This window comes from Maniola hyperantus, chromosome 14 (genome assembly GCF_902806685.2).
Source record: "Maniola hyperantus chromosome 14, iAphHyp1.2, whole genome shotgun sequence".
Taxonomy (NCBI): Eukaryota; Metazoa; Arthropoda; class Insecta; order Lepidoptera; family Nymphalidae; genus Maniola; species Maniola hyperantus.
Genome location: NC_048549.1, coordinates 5,986,180 through 6,005,956, shown reverse-complemented (window position 1 = coordinate 6,005,956; position 19,777 = coordinate 5,986,180). Strand labels below are relative to the sequence as shown.

General features: G+C 34.1%; 1 protein-coding gene and 2 long non-coding RNA genes across 3 annotated transcripts; 1 reads left to right on the top strand and 2 right to left on the bottom strand.

Annotated features, from left to right (window-relative positions):
• The first annotated feature begins 1,453 nt into the window (after nucleotides 1-1,453).
• On the top strand, nucleotides 1,454-4,407 carry LOC117988236 (uncharacterized). The gene is made up of 2 exons (XR_011237527.1): nucleotides 1,454-2,625; nucleotides 2,753-4,407. It is a non-coding gene; the product is annotated as an uncharacterized lncRNA (long non-coding RNA).
• An 841-nt stretch (nucleotides 4,408-5,248) lies between these two features.
• LOC117988513 (uncharacterized) lies at nucleotides 5,249-14,815 on the bottom strand. The gene is made up of 6 exons (XM_034975663.2): nucleotides 14,551-14,815; nucleotides 14,019-14,222; nucleotides 13,689-13,781; nucleotides 13,011-13,082; nucleotides 6,179-6,710; nucleotides 5,249-5,809 (listed from the first exon to the last, which is right to left on the bottom strand). Exons 1-5 carry the CDS (start codon nucleotides 14,600-14,602, stop codon nucleotides 6,472-6,474), a joined length of 660 nt encoding a protein of 219 aa, XP_034831554.1. The 5' UTR covers nucleotides 14,603-14,815; the 3' UTR covers nucleotides 5,249-5,809; nucleotides 6,179-6,471.
• A 47-nt stretch (nucleotides 14,816-14,862) lies between these two features.
• LOC138403233 (uncharacterized) lies at nucleotides 14,863-17,228 on the bottom strand. Its single transcript, XR_011237526.1, has 4 exons — nucleotides 16,726-17,228; nucleotides 16,396-16,512; nucleotides 16,129-16,203; nucleotides 14,863-15,550 (listed from the first exon to the last, which is right to left on the bottom strand). It is a non-coding gene; the product is annotated as an uncharacterized lncRNA (long non-coding RNA).
• Between the last annotated feature and the right edge of the window lie 2,549 nt (nucleotides 17,229-19,777).

Here is a 19,777-nt window from a genome sequence, read left to right as displayed (position 1 = left end):
CAGTTTGATGATTTTTTATGTATTCTTTTATTAAAGTAGATTAGATTCTGACATTTTAATTATATCACCATCTGCTTCTTATAAATCTAATCTGGCACCGTTCATTATTTTATTTGTCTCTGCACGGGGTCCAAGAGCTCGAGTTCACAACATATCCCAATCCATATCTTTGTCAGGATGAAGAAATGAATGCAGCACTGTATCACCTTTGCCTGAAAAAAAATTATGATAACTGAGTAAGTGACCACTGTGTTGCTTAATCTATACCACTATGGCACTACCAGCTTCTGTTTAGGTATGACGTTGTCTGCAAAGACTTTAGAATCAGTGTATATGGTATCTTTGTTACTAATTTAGCTAATCCAAATTGTTTCTTTAAATATTTGTGGTGCGAAGGAGTAAGAAACATCCAAACTTTCATATGAAGAGCAACGTTTTAGGCAGCTCTAGATACATAAGGAAACATACTCGAGAAAGCACTTGTAGTGTGGAGGTACGTACTATGAAGTCATAACCACCAGTAGCAATGGACTCAATTTGTATAATAGGTACTTTATGAAACGCTGTTAAAACTCCTCTAATTTTTCGGAGTTTAATACCATTGTAACAACTAAATATCACTTGCTTAGCTGTGAAGGAAAAGGAAGATCGTGAGGAAACCCGCATGAGAGCCTTTACTTGTATTGAATGATAACGTTTGTTAACTTACGAGTTCTAACTTCCAAGCAGCCACAGTCCGTCAATAAGGGTCCCAATACTTAGGCAAATCAGTGCCCAGGCATTTGCGTATAAGTTCAGTGAGAAAAACTAAGTCTCCGGAGTCCGAGGAGCAAGCAAAGTTGCAGAATTAATCACAAAAAACAAACGCGTAAACTAAGGAAAAACAACAAAAAATTGTACTTTGTGGTCTGGGGTTCTAAATAGTTACCACAGACTAACTACTTATTTGTAATAAGTAACGTAGCCAAATTTAGGAGACTGTTATGTCCATGTAAATTGCTAGATTACCAAGTGATAGAAATATCTTTAAGAATCGTGATCGTTACAGTTGATAAATTTGCTATCGCGGACGACTAATGCACTATATCGCAATTGGTCATTATCGACATTTTGATGACGTATTGGTAGCACGGACCTATTTATAACCCGACTAAATCGAATATCTATGGTAATCACTTGGTAATCTAGCAATTTACATGGACATAACAGTCTCCTAAATTTGGCTACGTTACTTATTACAAATAAGTAGTTAGTCTGTGGTAACTATTTAGAACCCCAGACCACAGACTACAGTGTATATAGGAGATAGACTGGTAAGTCGGGCCGTCAAGGCGCCCACTTGAAAAGCGCCATCTAGGAGACGGGTTTGGTACTAAATACAGCCAATACCCAGTATATATACCTACCTATATACATACTTTATAGTTTTTTAAATTAGGTAGGAATGTGGTGTTAGGGATATTCCGATACTAATAAATACTAGTAGGTACTCGATACTTTTGATTCGATACCAAGTATTTATTGTATCGAATCAATTTTGCGATACATAATCGGTATCGAAACAAAAATACTTGGTATCGAATCGAATCAGCAAACGCATCATACAGAACTAAGAGAGCAAAAACGAGGCAAAAACAGTCAGCTAATCAGGTTACCGAGTTACCGGTATTCGTCGCGTGGCGGCGTGAGTGACGCGTTGTCTCGCGCTGGGCTAGCCGAATTCGTCCGACTTCAGCCGAGCCCGCCCGAGCCGAAAGCGAGAGAAGAAAACACCCGCACCCGCTCGCAAATCATCTCGCCATTCCGCCATTGTGAAAGTGTTAAGTGATTGTTTACAAGTAATTTTATTAATTGTAATCATCAAATTCATCGGTTTATTCCAATGTTATCATGGCACCACCAAAATCTATAATATGGACACATTTTACCAAAACAAACGAAACAATTGCAAAATGTAAACAGTGTTTTAAGTCTGTGAAGTATTGTGGGAATACGTCGAATTTATTCAAGCATTCTAAAACTCATGGAATTTCTGTGGACAAAGGCAAATTACAGAAAAAAGAAAATAATAAGTCCAACGAAAGGTAGGATTCTAAACTTTTCTTTTTTTTTGCGATTGCTTTCCTAAGATGTTAAATAAAAAATCCTACCTACTCCTACCTATTTTATTTGTATAAAAAATAGTTTTGCAGCAGTGGTACTGTGATTGTCTTGTCTATATATTAATAATATATGAATAATAATTGATGACCGGTGATGAGATATTTCCTTTGTATAAATACGATTTAAACAATTTAAGGTTATGTGTTTGTTTTTGTTAGTGTAATAGTGTTGTTAAATGGCGGTAGTGTTGGAGTTGGTATTATCGATACTTTGAAGATTATCGATCTATCAAGTGTTAATTTTTGTTATTATGTTTCAGTTCAAAAAATACAATAGTGTTGGCCAACTCAAGGCATTTAATGGAAGATGATCAACCCCAAGCATCAACATCGAAAATTTCAGAAGATCGTGATGATTGCTCTAGTGTAACCACATTAACAAGTATGGACTCGGAGACTGCAAGGGAGCTATGTCTGAGCAATTCAATAAAGAATGCGTTTGAACGAATTTCATCTAATAAAGGTAAATAAATAGATATTTAATTAAATATTAGCAAAATAATATTAATACATATAGAATTAGTGTTAAAGAAAAATATATAAATATTTAATTTAATATTACATGTATTAAAATTGAGTTTTATTTTTAGCTGGTGGTACGAAGTATAACAGAATTGTTCAAGCATTGATATTTTTTATCTGTCAAGATATGCGTCCATTTAATATAGTTGAAGGTGAAGGCTTTTTACGACTTGTAAAAGAACTGGAGCCTACTTTTAAAGTTCCTGGCGCAAAGTATTTAAAGAAAATGACTACCGAAAAGTACGAAGCTTGTATAACTATTTGTAAGTCCAAATTATCCAAGATAGACAATTTCTGTTTAACGCTGGACATATGGACAGAGACAATGAATGAAGTAGGATTCATGGGCGTCACCATACATTTTGTAGAAAATGGTCAAATGTGTATGTATTATCTTGCAACTCGTGCATTAAGAGAGCGACATACAGCTGAATACATATCGGAAAACCTGCTGGATATTTTGAAAAAATGGAATATTCCACTTACCAAAATTCGTGCTGCTGTATCAGATAATGCCAGTTCAATGTTGGCTGCCATACGAATGTCTTTAGGCGAAAAAAAACATTTACCGTGTTTTGCCCATACTATTAACCTTGTAGTTGAAGAGGCACTAAAGTTGCCCAGTGTTAAATCAGCTGTTATAAAAGTACGAGAAATTGTTAATTGGATAAAAAATAGTGTTGTGCAGTCGGATAAGCTACGAAAAATCCAAATGCGTAATAATGTTTCGGCAGGATCAGTTTTAAAACTTATTGCAGATGTAAGAACTAGGTGGAACTCAACTTTTTTTATGTTAGAGCGATTTCTAAAGTTAAGAATAGTAATATCAGAAATTGTAATTGAGAGTGTAGTGGCTCCAAATTTGCCAAGTGCAGTGGAAATGGAAACCTTGAATGAGCTTACAACTGTATTAAAGCCTTTTGAATATGTAACAAGAGAATCATCGGGCCAAAAGTATGTAACAATCTCCAAAATTATACCAATGCTTAATTGCTTAACTACAGAACTGAATAGTATCACTCCAAACTCCGCTATCGTTAAAGAATGTAAGGATGTTTTATTGAGAGAGCTGAAAAGGAGGTATGGGATGATTGAATTAAACGATCATGCAGCCATTGCAACAATTCTAGACCCAAGGTTTAAAAATCTGCATTTCCAAGACCCCTCTGCATGCGGAAGAGCTATTCAAAAACTTAGAACCATGGTTGTCGGACAACTAAGTAGCCCAAGTGAGTCAGAAGATGATGTCTCATCTACTGCACCACCTGAATACGATTTTTGGAAACATCATAAAGAGTTAGCACATGGGCACAAGAAGAAAAAAAAATCTCATCAGGGAGATGAAGTTTCTCTTTATTTATCAAATCCAGTAGTTTCTCTTAAAAGCAACCCATTTGCAGAATGGGATGACATGAAGTTGGTGTTTCCTTGTCTGTACAAGTATGCACAGCAATATTTAATTGTTGTTGCAACATCAGTTCCTAGCGAGTGCCTTTTTTCCAAAGCCGGTGCAACAATGACACAAACAAGAAACAGATTGTCTTCTAAATACCTTGAACAGTTACTGTTTTTGGGCAATCTTAATGCTGAAGAGTTTTTTGTTTAAATTATAATAAGCCTAATAAACATTTATAATAAATAAATCGTTTTTTTCGTCTCAATTTTCTTTAAATTATTATCCTTCAACGTTCATTGATAGCACCCTCAAAATAATAAAATAAAAGTTCCAAAAAGTATCGATATCAGTAAGTATCGATACTTGAGGAGTACTTATTTGTATAGTATCGAAAAAAGATTTGAGTATTATCGAAATGAGTAAGTATCGATACTTAGGTGGTATCGGAAAATCCCTATGTGGTGTTTGATTTGCGGGAGTTTTGAATGGATAATGGTACTTATCTTGGCAATACTGATAATTACCAATATCACAATGGCATTTAACTCCCGCCAATCAAATTTAATTCAAAAATTAAACACAACTTATTATAAGTTATTTAAACTTTTTCAATTTATTTTTTTTATAATAAATATCAGCATCACATTTAAGTGGATCTCTTGAATCAAAAAAGTGAATTTTTCCATTTAAAATAAAATTAATATCTTTGCACCAGTTATTTATAAAAAAAATGACAGTTTCCTTGGTCAAAAAATTAATAATTTTGTCTCTATGTGAGCTACATGATATAAAGTTAAAATTTATATTTGATAATAGTATTAATTTTACGTACTCTTGTATTTTATTTTTATTACTTCTGTTTTTCAAAATTTCAATTACGTGATTTTCGATCTCAGCGAAGCAATCAAAAATGTTTCTCGTTGGATAACATAGCCATCCTTTGTCATTGTATTCGCTAATTTTAATATGTTTATGAAAAGCCTCCAGTTCCTTACTTTTAAACACTTCAATGCATTCAGGACAACTTTTGAAAACTTTTTTTGCACTTTTGTCACAAGCCATCCACTGCAATATGCTACTGCCGCACACCTCTCTACATCTGTCGGAGATTTGCCTTCAATTAGTTTATTTGTATTTATATTTTCAATGTTCAAATCATTAAAATCTATTTCTATATTTTCTGTGTTTTCTTCGTTACTCTTTTCGCTACTTTTTATAAGATTTTTTAAATTGTTTAGGCAAAAGTCCCCATCTTTTTCACAATTTGCCCCGACAGAATGAGGAGATGTTAAATTATTTACCATTAACGTCTTATATGCTGCTTGAAACCCATATGCATTTGGCATATTGTTTGAATGGCCCTGTGCTCTTATTGCACCAAAAAAGTTTTCCAAGGGGTCCTGATTGAAATGTCGTAACAAAAGTGAAGTTACATTGAGGGACTTTAAATGATTGATTAATAACTGGAACCCTTCAATTGTTTTTATCCAGCTCGAAATTGATGGAACAGAGGCTTTTCTCCCATCCTTTGTAACAAAGACCATGGACTTCAATACTGGCAAACTTTTTCTCCATAACTGGTGATGAGGAGATTTGGGAGTTACAGCAGTTCTATAAATTTTACCGTTTCTTATTTTGCTGTAACTCCCATTTACAGAATCAAATAATTCGTCCATCAATATTAACAAATCGGCCGTGTCTTTATTTTCAGCTGGAAGTTGCCCACAATCTAAAAAGAATAAAAGGACATGTTAAATACTCATAAAATAAATTATAATAAGTAAAAATTAAAATATTCTATTCTACTAATTAATAAGAATGGAACACAATACACAAATAAGCTGGATAGCCTAGTAGTTATGACGTCGTCTCCTACTCGGCGGTCACGGGTTCGATCCAGGGCTTCAGGGATCCAGCGTGATAGACTGCCCAAAACCCTTCCCACTCTAAGAGGAGACCCGTACTCTGTAGTGACCCGGCGGTGGAGTGATCATGATGACCATGATGAAGTAGAAAACCTTGCATAAAGAGTAAAATCCACCAACTTTGACAATGGTAAAGAGAGCAATGTACATCAGTATACAAATCAAGTAGGTACCTGCCATATATCCAAGAGCAACGCCGACTGTCCGACTGAATACCTGAGTGCAGTGTTTCACTTTCATTTTAGGTATTAGTTTGGGCACAACATGTTGCGCCGTTAATTTAGGCACCAAGCTGACACCTTTATAGCCTGGCTGCCTGTGGTACATTTCTTCTAAATGCTGCCATTTTGCAACTTTTTGCTTCCCATCTTGGGTAAACATTAAATTTTTGTTCAACAAATTATTTCTTATACCCTTCATCAGATGGGGCGCATCAAATAAAGGAAAAATCTTTTTTTTATTTAATTCAAAAGCGTCTTCCTTTTGCTTTCTTTCCAAATTGAGTGACTTGCATAGCAAAAAAAGTTTTTGTCTCTTCACTCATATTTTTCATCAAAAGCTCAAATGCTTCGGTCTTTTTAAGTTTAATAGCAGCCTTCTTCTTAAAGTAGTCTTTCTGTATTCGACATTTTTTTAATTGATATCTCATATTTGAAATTTCTTTGCAGAGTTCCTTCTCTTGTTTGGTGAGAACCCACTTCTTAGCTGAAAGTAAAATGACATCTGTTATGAGTATACATAGTCTGTGTCAATCTTGATACAAGAGGTCGGTGTCATTAGTCATTAGTCTTGGTTAGAAAAAGTCATCTTGTGATTTGTGATTATTAAATTATATTTATATTTTCTATACACTTGATGCAGGCTATTTTATTGTCATATTATTTATACTAAAGTATTATAAATTATACATGGTGTCAGAAGTGTCGTGGAAAAAACCATGCCGGACACAAAAGTTGAGAGACAGCACGAAGGACAAACAAATGTCACCGAAGTCACATCAAAAAGGCTCAATATAGTCGGAAACGTTAAGCCTATGAGCCTGGAGGGCAATTGTGCAGTTAATTGGAAGAAGTGGCAACAAGCATTTGGCATATTTTTAAAGGCAAGTGGCCTTTCCGAGGAATCTGATGCAAGAAAAGTCGCAGTATTTTTACATTTTATAGGCAGTGAATGCCTGGAAATATTCAACACTTTCAGTCTAGACATAGAAGAAATTACGTACAGTCAACTAATAAAGAAATTTGAAGAATATTTTGTGCCGAAAAGAAACATAACCTATGAATGCTACAAGTTTTTTACAACAAAACAAAATGTAGGTGAAAGTCTGGAAGACTTCTTAACACGTTTAATAAACAAAAGTAAGTCCTGCGAATTCGAGAGTTTACAAGAAAGAATGATAAAGGATATTTATATCACTAACATGCATGAAAATTATCAACATGTTCGGGAAAAACTTTTACTCGAAGAGGATTTGACCCTAGAACGGGCAAGGAATCTGTCAAAAACTATAGTGTCAGCAAAGTCTCATGCAGCCGAATTCAAGGAATCTACTAATGTGTTCTTCCAACGTCAGTCACTCAGTCAGTCTATGTCACAGTCAAGAGCAAGGTCGCAGTCAAGAACAATGGCTCAGTCAAGAAATAGATCACAGTCTCAAAATAGGAATATATGTACTCGGTGTGGACAAGTTCATCGATTTAAATGTCCAGCGCGCAATGCAAGGTGCAAAAAGTGTTCATTTTTAGGTCATTATGCAGCATTTTGTAAGTCTAAACAAGTGAAATATGTACAACAAGAGGATAATGATACATATGAAGGTAATGAGTCAAACTGTTTATTTGTCGGACATTTAAATTCAAGTCTATCTACAAATGCAGATTGGAGTGTTAATTTTTTAATTAATAACATAAATGTACAGTGTATTTTAGATACAGGAAGTGATGCTAATGTCATGTCATATAATTTGTTTCAGTCGTTAAATGTCATTGAGAATTTGTCGCCTTGTCGTGCCAAAGTAACGTCTTATTGTGGAAATAGTATCCCAATATTAGGTCAACAAAAGCTTGAATGTACCTATTATATAAATAGTCAATCTCAGTCAAAAATAATTAATTTTATTATAGCAAATGTGTCGTCTCCAACTGTCATTGGTAAAACTACATGTACAGAGTTAGGTCTTATTAAAAGAGTCTTTAATATAGCCAAGTCAGATGATTGTCAAAGTGTATGTCAGAATTATGAGTCAAACACAGTCACAAGTCATTGTCAAAGTATATGTCAGAACTATGAGTCAAATCCAGTCACAAGTGATAGTCAAACTCTGTCCGAGTCTCATAATTGTCAAGTTAACAATAATAATTGTCAGTCACAGTCACATTATAAAAATAATTGTCATGTTCAGTCACATTTACAGTCATATTATATTAATAATAATAATGATTTACAGAGTCTTTTGTCTAAGTATAAATCTGTATTCGATGGATTGGGCTGTCTACCTGGTGAGTGTCACATTACTGTCAATAAAGATGTCCGTCCCAAAATTGATCCACCACGGAAAGTTCCATTCTCATTACATGATAGACTGAAGAAGGAATTGGACCATATGGAAAGTCTGGATGTCATCACCAAGGTTACCGAGCCAACGTCATGGGTGAGTTCACTTATTTTAGTCGAAAAGAAAAATGGTCAACTTAGAGTCTGTCTTGACCCAAGAAATTTGAACGAAGCGATATGTAGATCACATTATCCAATACCTACTATTGATATTGTGCGATCCAAGCTACATGGAGCATCATATTTTTCTACGCTGGATGCTAGCAGTGGATTTTGGGTTATCTGTCTTGATTTAGAAAGTTCAATGTTGTGTACGTTCAACACCCCATTTGGCCGGTACAGGTTTAAGAGATTACCTTTTGGTATCAACTGTGCCCCTGAAATATTTCATAGAATTATGACAGAAACATTTGGTGTACTACCTGGAGTCATGGTGTATGCTGATGATATTTTAGTCTATGGCAAGGATCGTCAAGAACATGATGAAAATCTACAAAGAGTGTTTAAAAAAGCTCAAGAAGTCAACCTAAAGTTTAATAAAAGTAAGTGTAAATTTGGTCATACACAAGTCAAATATTTAGGACATATATTTTCAAAAAATGGAGTGTCCCCCGACCCAGATAAAGTCAGGGCTATCAAAGATATGCCGTCGCCTGTCTGTCTCAAGGATCTACAAAGATTTCTAGGAATTTTAAATTATCTGGGAGGATTTATTAAGAATTTGGCAGAGGAAACTGAACCTCTACGTCTGTTATTAAAAAAGTCAAGCGAATGGTCATGGAATGAGAGTCATGAAGCTACATTTACACGTCTAAAAAATATTATTTGTCAAGCGCCAGTCTTATCACACTATAATGTCAAAAAGTCAGTAGTCTTGTCAGTCGATTCAAGTCAGTCAGCAGTCGGTGCAGTCTTGCTTCAAGATAATCATCCAATTTGTTATGCTTCTAAAACATTAACGTCAAGTCAGAAAAACATGGCACAAATTGAAAAAGAACTATATGCCATTGTCTTTGGATGTAGTCGATTTCATCAATATCTATATGGTAAAATAGTCACAGTAGAAACAGATCATCGTCCATTAATTACTTTATTTAAAAAGCCTTTAGCTGAAGTCCCAACACGTCTGCAGAGGTTAATGCTGAGATTACAGTCCTACGACCTAAAGGTTGAATACAAACCTGGCACTAAAATGTATATTGCCGATTCTTTATCACGTGCAGCTTTACCTGAGTGTAGTGAAGATGAGTTGGATGAAGATGTCATGGTGCATGTCAATATGCTAGTAAAAAACTTACCTATTTCAGAAGAACGTCTTCAGTGGCTTGTCAAGGCTACGGAAAGTGATGAATGTTTGCAGCTACTGAAAAAATACTATCAGAAAGGATGGCCTGATAGAAAGTCAGAAGTCAATAAACTAGTCCTACCTTATTGGAATTGTCGTCATGAAGTCCATGCTGTCGGTAATTTATTATTAAAAGGTAACAGTCTTATAATACCTACAAAATTAAGGTCAGAAATTTTGAGAATAATACACAGTGGTCATCAAGGCATCGAAAAATCAAAGAATTTTGCCAGAGGAGTTGTATATTGGCCCTTAATGTCACATGATATACAACAGTGTGTGGAAAATTGTGAAATATGTCTATCACACAGGAATGCTAATCCACCTGAACCTCTTATGTCACATAAAATTTGTTCTTTTCCTTGGGAAAAAGTGGGCATGGATTATTTAAAATTCAAAAATCAAACTATACTTGTCGTTGAAGATTATTATTCAAATTATATTGAAATTGCTAATGTCAGTTCAACGGGAGCCAAAGCTCTGATAAATGCGCTGAAACCTATATTCAGTCGCCACGGAATTCCTGTATTTGCGAACACGGATAACGGTCCGCCTTATAATTCCCAAGAATTCAAACAGTTCTTAGAGTCATGGAATATAACTCATACCACATCTAGTCCATACCTGCCTCGTTCTAATGGATTAGTGGAGTCTGGAGTAAAAATTGTAAAACGCATACTTACTAAATGTGCAGAGTCAGGTGATGATCCATATCTTGCATTATTGCAATACAGAACTACACCTAGAAACAACCTACCATCTCCATCTGAGTTACTGATGTCCCGTCGTCTCAGAACACTTATACCTACTGTTGTAAAACACCTTGAACCTAAAGTAATGAGTCATAGGATATATAAGAAAATAAAACAACAGAATAATTATAAACAAAAGTTTTATTATGATAAAAAGTCAAAAAAATTGCCTAATGTCAACAAAGGAGATAAAATTATGTTTAAAAAGTCACCAGAGTCAAAATGGCAACCGGGAAAAATTGTCAAGGAATGTGATCAACCTAGATCATTTATAGTTGAAGCTCCAGATGGGTCTACATACAGAAGAAATCGCCAGCACTTGCTATCTTCGCATTCTTCAAGTCCAACTAAGGATACAATTCATGAAAACAAAGTAGAAAGTCCAGTCAGTAATAAACATGTCAGTCCAAAGAAGGAAATGAGAATGGAAGATTGTAAAGAAAGTAAAGATAAGGGAATAAAGACAACAATAAGTGGTAGACAGGTCAAACCCCCAGTTAGATTTCAAGATTGCTATGATTAAGGATAATTTGTGAAAGTAGATTTTAAGTTTTCAAACTATAGTTGTACCACTGTCAGTCTATAAGTTAAAATGTTATGTCAAATGTCAGTATGTAAATTTTTATAAAATTGTCACACATTGTGTTGGTCCTAATGTCTTCATAAGTTAAGTTAATGTTTTAAAAAACAAAACAAAATGAAAAAGGGAGATGTTATGAGTATACATAGTCTGTGTCAATCTTGATACAAGAGGTCGGTGTCATTAGTCATTAGTCTTGGTTAGAAAAAGTCATCTTGTGATTTGTGATTATTAAATTATATTTATATTTTCTATACACTTGATGCAGGCTATTTTATTGTCATATTATTTATACTAAAGTATTATAAATTATACAACATCAAATATTAAAAATTGCTGTTCATTAAGTACCATCATGATTAATCATGGTTCGTCATTAAGTGCAATCGTATAACCATTATGTTAAAAAGCGGTGACAGCCTAGTAGCTATGACTTTTCGACAGGTTGGGGGTGCAATCAATTCTAACTTTGCAGCGTTATGTGCATTTTAAGAAATTAAATATCACTTGCTTTAATGGTGAACGAAAAAATATCTTAAGGAAACCTGCATGGCAGACGATGGCCTAAACTCATCTCACTCTTAGAGGAGACCTATGCTCAGTAATAAGCTGGCAATGAGTTGATCATGACTAAAGATATTATCAATCATCAATACTTATAATAAAACTGTAACAGGTCAAATTCTGTACATTGAAGATATTTTGAAATTTTTTTTTCGAGGGCACTCTATAATCGATACTGAACTCAAAACTGTAATTTTTTTCATTTTTGTCTGTCTATCTGTCTGTCTGTCTGTCTGTCTGTCTGTATCACGGCCGCGCATCACGCTGAAACTACTGAATGGATTCCAATGAAACTTGGTACGATTTGAGGTCATACTATGAGGAAGAATATAGGATACTTTTTATCCCGAAATTCAGCATGGTTCCCGTAGGAGAGGGGATGAAAGTGAAAATGTATACTGAGTTGTAATTCATTAACGCGTAGTCCAATTTCATTCATTCTTTTTTTGTCTTCTCTCATCATCATCATATATCATCATCTTGATAACTCAGGCGGGCAGTAACCCTGCAGGGTTACTGCCCGCCTGAGTTATCAAGATTCAGGAAGTGTTCATAGTGAATTCATATTGTAGGTACCAAGCAACGACTTTATTCTCAGACTTCAAGTCTCAACTCCTCAAACCTGATGATGTAGGGTACAGCACTCCTAAACTATAATGTTTCAAGAACTGCGGATGATGCAAAATTATTTTAGGTACCAAGCATAGGCTACATCATTGAACTTCGGATCCTAACTCCTCAATCCTGATGCTGCAAAGTACTGAAGTCATAAATCGTGGGGATTAAAAAAAAAATTAAAAAATTTGAATCGACTGTTAGGCGGAACGAAGTTCGCAGGGTCAGCTAGTGAGCAATAAATTCTTAGGGTTATCAAAATAGAGCCTTTTTAACAGACTTCAAAAAAAGGAGGAAGTTCTCAATTCGTCAGAATCTTTTTTTTACTGTTATTCTGCTGCTAGTCTTTCTGACCGTGTATAATATTGTTGTCTTGAAGTCATATTATACAGAGTTATTTAGACAACCTGGCATTTTTGGGGCAGAAAAAATATTGATCCCAACTTGATATGCCTGAGACATGAATTTGTTTTTAAAAGTGTCTGCTACAGACAGAGTATGAAGCATGGCATGATCACCACAGTAAGTTATAATATTTAACTAAGCCAAGTAAGTTATAAAAACTTTTTAGTTTAAAACTAAGGATTCTGATATACCTTTTAAATTGTCCTTTGAGTTTAACTTAATAGCAACTGCAGGTACTGCTTTACTTGATGTTGCAACAAGTCCTGCAAAATACCAAAAATAACACATGAGATAATAATACGATAATCTATACCAACCAATTTAAAAAAAATCTTTTACAAGTAGAAATCTACATTATTCCTGAGTAACATAAGCTATATTTTATTTTCAAAAAATTAGAGATCCACATGAAAACTGTAATAAGCTACCCATGCGAAGGTAAGGTCACTAGTTAATACTAAAGCAACCAACAATGGAAATGAAAAAATGATGTTTGATTTGAAAGGTATCAAACTTTCACACCAGTAGTTCATTTAAGTTATACTACACTATTCTATTAGTATCTAATTAAATTGAAATGATATGATCATGTAAATCAAAAACACTATTTTTTTGCATTTCCTATTGTATGGCATATACATATCTGCCATGTTAAAAAATAAACTTAAAGGCGATTTAAAATTATAGGGTACTAGCTTATGCTTTCGACTTCGTCCGCATGGACTACACAAATTTCAAACCCCTATTTCACCCCCTTAGGGGTTAAATTTTCAAAAATCCTTTCTTAGCGAATGCCTACATCATAATAGCTATCTGCATGCCAAATTTCATTTATATATTATATATTTAGATTTAAGATTTATAATTACCTGGTGCCATTTCCATTTCATTAGAATTTGATATGAAACTGGAGCTAGTATGCGGTTCAGAAACAATTATTGCTTCAGCAGCAGCCATATTCTCTAAAATAAAAATATCAATATCAAAACCATAATAAAGTAAATACATTGAGATATGAATTATTCACATTAGAGAGTAAGACTTGTCCATGTTTCTACATAAAAAGTTCTTTTAAATAATTAACTTGAAACCATAGCTGTCTGATATTCTGTGACAAGTTACATAATATCTAAAATATACCAATTAGCAAGTGACAATATTTGCTAGTTACAAAGGTACTTTAAAAATCTCTAACCAACCTGCTAAACAGAGTGATGGGATGGCTAGGGAACACAACTTTGTTGGGTACAAATAAATGTCCTCAAAATGTCTACGACAGACCCTTCTGTTGCTGTAAATGTAATCTTTATCTAATTCCGCTACATGACCCCCAATCTTCTTCAGCCACACTTGAAACAAATCAATGTGCTGATTTGGGTTGGGGAAACGGTGCAGTGAGATACCTGGAAATACATAATGAAGTAAAGATATTAAACATCAAGCTTATCTAATTATAGTGATCCGACTTATAGCTTATTTCTATTGAGAAAAGTGCTAAAAACATTAAGTCACTGTTCAAACATCAACATTTTAGGGTTTAGTACCTACATCTCACGTTTGCAATTAAACAAAACTGTGGTTCTAGAGCTAACGCATCTTGTCAAAAAGGCATCCTTGCATCACTGCATCCTTGAAATGATAACTTTCAAGGGCAATCTTCCGATTGAATCAATTGAGTATATGAGGCAGCAAGCAATACTTTCTGATATAAAACAGAACGAATTTACTTACCATCGCCTGCAACAGTTGAACAGCCAGGCACACAACATACTTTTTGAGACATTTTACAAATCTAAACTTCTAAACCACTAAACAAAATCAGATTGCAACAATGTTCAGGGGGAAAGCCAAGTTATCGTTTACACAAGAAACAGTAGTCCAAAAAACAAGCCAAAATAATAAACGTAGGGATCGTCGGAGTCCGAAAGCAAAGCAAAAGTCGTGAAATCTTTAATATCAAATAAAATTACTCCCAAAACTGTAGAACCACCGTAGAATTTCGTGTGAATTTCGTTATGAAACACAGATTAATAGGGATACTACGTATCAGATGGCTCACGGGCAAACAAATTTTGACACCCTTGAAATGCAGCCCGTGATTGGTCGATCATCTGTCAAACTCTATTTTGCTATTTCTCTACTAACCAATAGGATCAGATTATTTGAGCCAATAGCTTGGCAAGATATTTTTTTAAATTGCCTCCTTTGCGCGGCTCTGAATTCTAGTTTTGTATTTTAGAGGATTTTTTTCCTGCAGCTTTAGCTTCTTGTATTTTGAAATTGTTTTATTAGGTACCTAAAGGGTTTTTTACTTAAATAACCTAAATTAATTGATTCTAAAAATAAAAAACACATTTTATTTCAAGACATTTATTTATTTTCTTTTAAATCTTTTAAAACCTTTATTAAATATCGATATGATTTTGGCCCCTGATTAAGTAAGGATAAGAATTTTTTTTTTTCATCTTCTGTAAACCTTCTTTGTTTCTTCTTCTTTCCGCACAATCTTAATTGCATTGTGAGTATTTTTTTGGCAATTGGGTTCAATTTTTCCAATTTTTGATACACATTTTCACTGTCCAAGCTTTTTTATGTCTACGAATAAGGTTAAGAGTTTTTTGGGAAATCCTATATTTCTTGTAAAGATGTTTGCATTTTGGTGAAAGAACTTCAATTATTCTTTTAATGATTCTAGGATTCCTTCTCTTTTTAAGTGGCATGGTAGTGGAACCTGGAATTGCAAGAGTATTATATATAATTACAATTGATATATTGGGTACCTATTATAAAAATTACATGTTTGATTTGATTTGCTCTAATAAGTATTTGCACTATGTGCATAATATGTTATGTATGTGCATATTAAAAATATAAATAAATCTTGTTTATAAAGTACTAGATGATGCCCGCGACTTCGTACGCATGGATTTAGATTCTTAAAAATCCTGTGGGAACTCTTTAATTTTCCGGGATAAAAAGTAAGCCTATGTCCTTCCCCGGGTTGCAACCTACCTCTGTACCAAATTTCGTCAAAATCGGTTGAACGGTTGAGCCGTGAGAAGCTAGCAGACAGACAGACAGACGGGACACACTTTCGCATTTATAAGATAAGTATGGATGGGTAACACACCGCGATTAATTTGTTAATTGTTATACACATTTAAATATCTCATTTAAGCTTAAAAACATAGTCTAGTAATAACTTATTTATGAAAATTTTGACCTGTAGTTAACACTGATCAATGAAAAGAGCAGATATCCTTATTCCTGTGGTTACTATATTAAGGCTATTAATAAATAGATGATTACCTGAGGAAATACTTTGTTGACAATCTGTAATCGAATATTCTTCTAATTTTCTTTTAAAAGTAGTGGGCAATCCTTCTAAAAAATAAGTTTAATGAGTACAAATAGGCAAACATCGATGAAAAAGTTTGATATAGTAAGTTATTTAAAACACTCCAAGGTTCTTTTATCTATCTCTTTTAGCTATCTTTCAAAGTTAGCAAAGAAACGACTTATTAGTAATATTATTATGAATATTGTTTCAAATAATAATAAATTATATTTTCTCACCTAAAAGCTCATTTTCACTTGCTGATTGTGATGTTTGCAGCTGTGTACAATAGTTGTGGTCATTATATATATTTTTGGAAGCATAATAATTATGATCAAGGTCAATCTTCTCTGATCCTGAAAGTAAATTAAATATTAATCATTTTAAAATTAAAGGCCAAAATTAGTGCTACACGGTGGTAAGATGATTCAGGCATAGAAATACATTTTCTTCGGTTTGGTTGTAAAATGTATGCTAAAGAAGGTTGTGATACATTGGACAAAACAACTGGACTGTGATTAGAGGAATGATATGAACAATATACAATACAAAAAGTCATGAAAACTTACTAGTACAAATTTCTTCAGAATCATGCAGTGGAATGGATGGAGTACCACTGAGGATCTCAGATTGCAGGAACAAAGTAGGAAATGCTGTTACTGCAAGACGAGATTTTTGTGTCACAAAACGCTTTTCAAAGTGCTTATGACACAATTGAGACTTATTTTTAAGATCTATTGTACTTTTACTTCGCAAAACATCACAATTTATATACTTAAGCCACTTTTTGAGTCTTTTGTCACACTGTGGAAACTTATGTAATATAGCGTCTTTTCGCGTACTGTTACAATCGGGAACACAGCACTTATAATACATTCCAATAAATTATATTGAAATAATGTACTATAATAACAATTGTTGCGAAGGGAACAGAAATGTACGGAAATAAATCGACGCAACCACCCTGCTCAACGCTTAACAACAATAACAAAATGGCGTCAGGCAGGCAGCAGGCAGTGAACGTGTGTTATTGTATCGTTCTGTGGTCGAATCTGTCAACTTCTATTTTGCTATTCGCATTTGTAAGGGTACGGAATTTGTATGGCCGTGAACCGCCCGTGTTATGAAATGAATTCAAATTTCAAACTTTTCTGACACTTGTCACCAGTTTTCTTGACCATAGATATGAAAATCTAGAATTTGAAGAACATTTAACTATTATTTTAAAAATAAAGCTTAATTTTAGCAAAATTTATAATAATTGAATATTTCTTTTTTCCAAATAAAAAGAAAGTATGTTTTTAATTTAATTTTTCACAATATTGGAACTTGAGTATTTTTTATTATGTTAACACTGTCATTAAAAATGACTTACATGTTAACACTGGAACATTATTTCTAAATCCAGCTCCTAGATGGCGCTATTAATCTAGTTTAGCAGCAGAGTTCTAAGATAGCATCACAGAGTACATTGAATATACGGGTATAGAGTCATCAGTCCCTATTTTTTGGTAACGCCATCTATTGAGCTAAGTTGCAACTACAGGATCTGGTATATATACTAATCCCTATAGGTACAGTATATACGCTACCTAGATAGGTACCTATATATAGGTTTTAAATTTTCTTTTATTTCTATTTTTCTATGGTTAATTTCAATAAAACACATAATTAATAAGGTAATAATCTTTTATTTATTTTTATAACTGGGCACACACTTTTTTTCTGTTATTACAGCAAATCGTAGTCCGAGAAACGTAGTCGGGGTTATATTAGTTAGGTACTTATAGAGCTCTTCTTTTTTCTTGTTTTATGGCTTTTTCCATCACATCCAGATCAGCACAATGCACTGTAAATCCATACTTTGCAGTTTCGAATAGCTAAAGAGGTACAAAGAAATAAAGAAAGTTGCTCGGTAGAGTTGTCAGAGTTCAAAATAAAGCACAAGTCACTTCACTATAACAGAATCACCAAAATCCAACTAACAAAGTCAAGTCGTTGGAAAATATCACATAAACACCTTGATATAATGGAAAACCTCGGAAAAAAGTGGTTGAAAATAAATAATTTTTAATAGACACAGACTACAGACTTGACAATTTGTGACTGTGCCAGTGTTTCCATATGTAAATCAAGAATTACCGTGTAAGGTTAAAAATACGGTGTTTCTTGATTGAATTACGGTGGATGAGCTAAAAGAATACCGTGTAAATTACCGTGTAATTTTTAAAAAGAAAAAAAAACGTTACGAATTTGCTTTTTAATTCATTATTAATATTATTCTGAGTCTGACTCTGCTAGCATAGCAATGTCTTTTCATATATTTTTTTTATTGCATTCATCCATCACATTTAAGAATTTTTACATTTCACTTCTTGCTAATTGCTTGAATAAGGACGAAAATAGATTGCCAAGATTAATAATTGATACTTTAACTGTGTGTGCGTGAGTGTGGCGATAGATTAGAAAAATAATAAGATATCATAAGTGGGGCGATAGATTAGAAAAATAATAAGGATTTCCTTGAAATCTGCCACAATCTACCACTTTGTTAAATCGTCAGCTTTTTCTGCCAGAGTTAAAATTTAGGAGCCAAATCTGCCCAAATGGCAGAAATCTGCCACAAACGGTCACACTGCTGACCGGCCACAAAATTTACAAGTAGTGCCACCTGTTGCGCGTGGTTGGCAACAAAACTTACTACTAGTGCCATCTGTCGAGCTAAGTCTGAGTCAATATACCCTGTGCGATTTTGTACTGTGGCTAAAATGTACTGAGTGAAAAGACCCTGGATAGCATACCATGCCCCAGACCACAAAGTACAATTTTTTGTTGTTTTTCCTTAGTTTACGCGTTTGTTTTTTGTGATTAATTCTGCAATTTTGCTTGCTCCTCGGACTCCGGAGACTTAGTTTTTCTCACTGAACTTATACGCAAATGCCTGGGCACTGATTTGCCTAAGTATTGGGACCCTTATTGACGGACTGTGGCTGCTTGGAAGTTAGAACTCGTAAGTTAACAAACGTTATCATTCAATACAAGTAAAGGCTCTCATGCGGGTTTCCTCACGATCTTCCTTTTCCTTCACAGCTAAGCAAGTGATATTTAGTTGTTACAATGGTATTAAACTCCGAAAAGTTAGAGGAGTTTTAACAGCGTTTCATAAAGTACCTATTATACAAATTGAGTCCATTGCTACTGGTGGTTATGACTTCATAGTAAGTACCTCCACACTACAAGTGCTTTCTCGAGTATGTTTCCTTATGTATCTAGAGCTGCCTAAAACGTTGCTCTTCATATGAAAGTTTGGATGTTTCTTACTCCTTCGCACCACAAATATTTAAAGAAACAATTTGGATTAGCTAAATTAGTAACAAAGATACCATATACACTGATTCTAAAGTCTTCGCAGACAACGTCATACCTAAACAGAAGCTGGTAGTGCCTAGTGGTATAGATTAAGCAACACAGTCAGTGGTCACTTACTCAGTTATCATAATTTTTTTTCAGGCAAATGTGATACAGTGCTGCATTCATTTCTTCATCCTGACAAAGATATGGATTGGGATATGTTGTGAACTCGAGCTCTTGGACCCCGTGCAGAGACAAATAAAATAATGA

Coding starts and splice junctions, on each gene's coding strand:
- LOC117988513 (XM_034975663.2), bottom strand. CDS start 14,602: ATGTCTCAAAAAGTATGTTGTGTGCCTGGCTGTTCAACTGTTGCAGGC. Junction 14,223..14,550: donor TTCAACTGTTGCAGGCGATG/GTAAGTAAATTC, acceptor ATGTATTTCCAG/GTATCTCACTGCACCGTTTC. Junction 13,083..13,688: donor TGAAATGGAAATGGCACCAG/GTAATTATAAAT, acceptor GGTATTTTGCAG/GACTTGTTGCAACATCAAGT.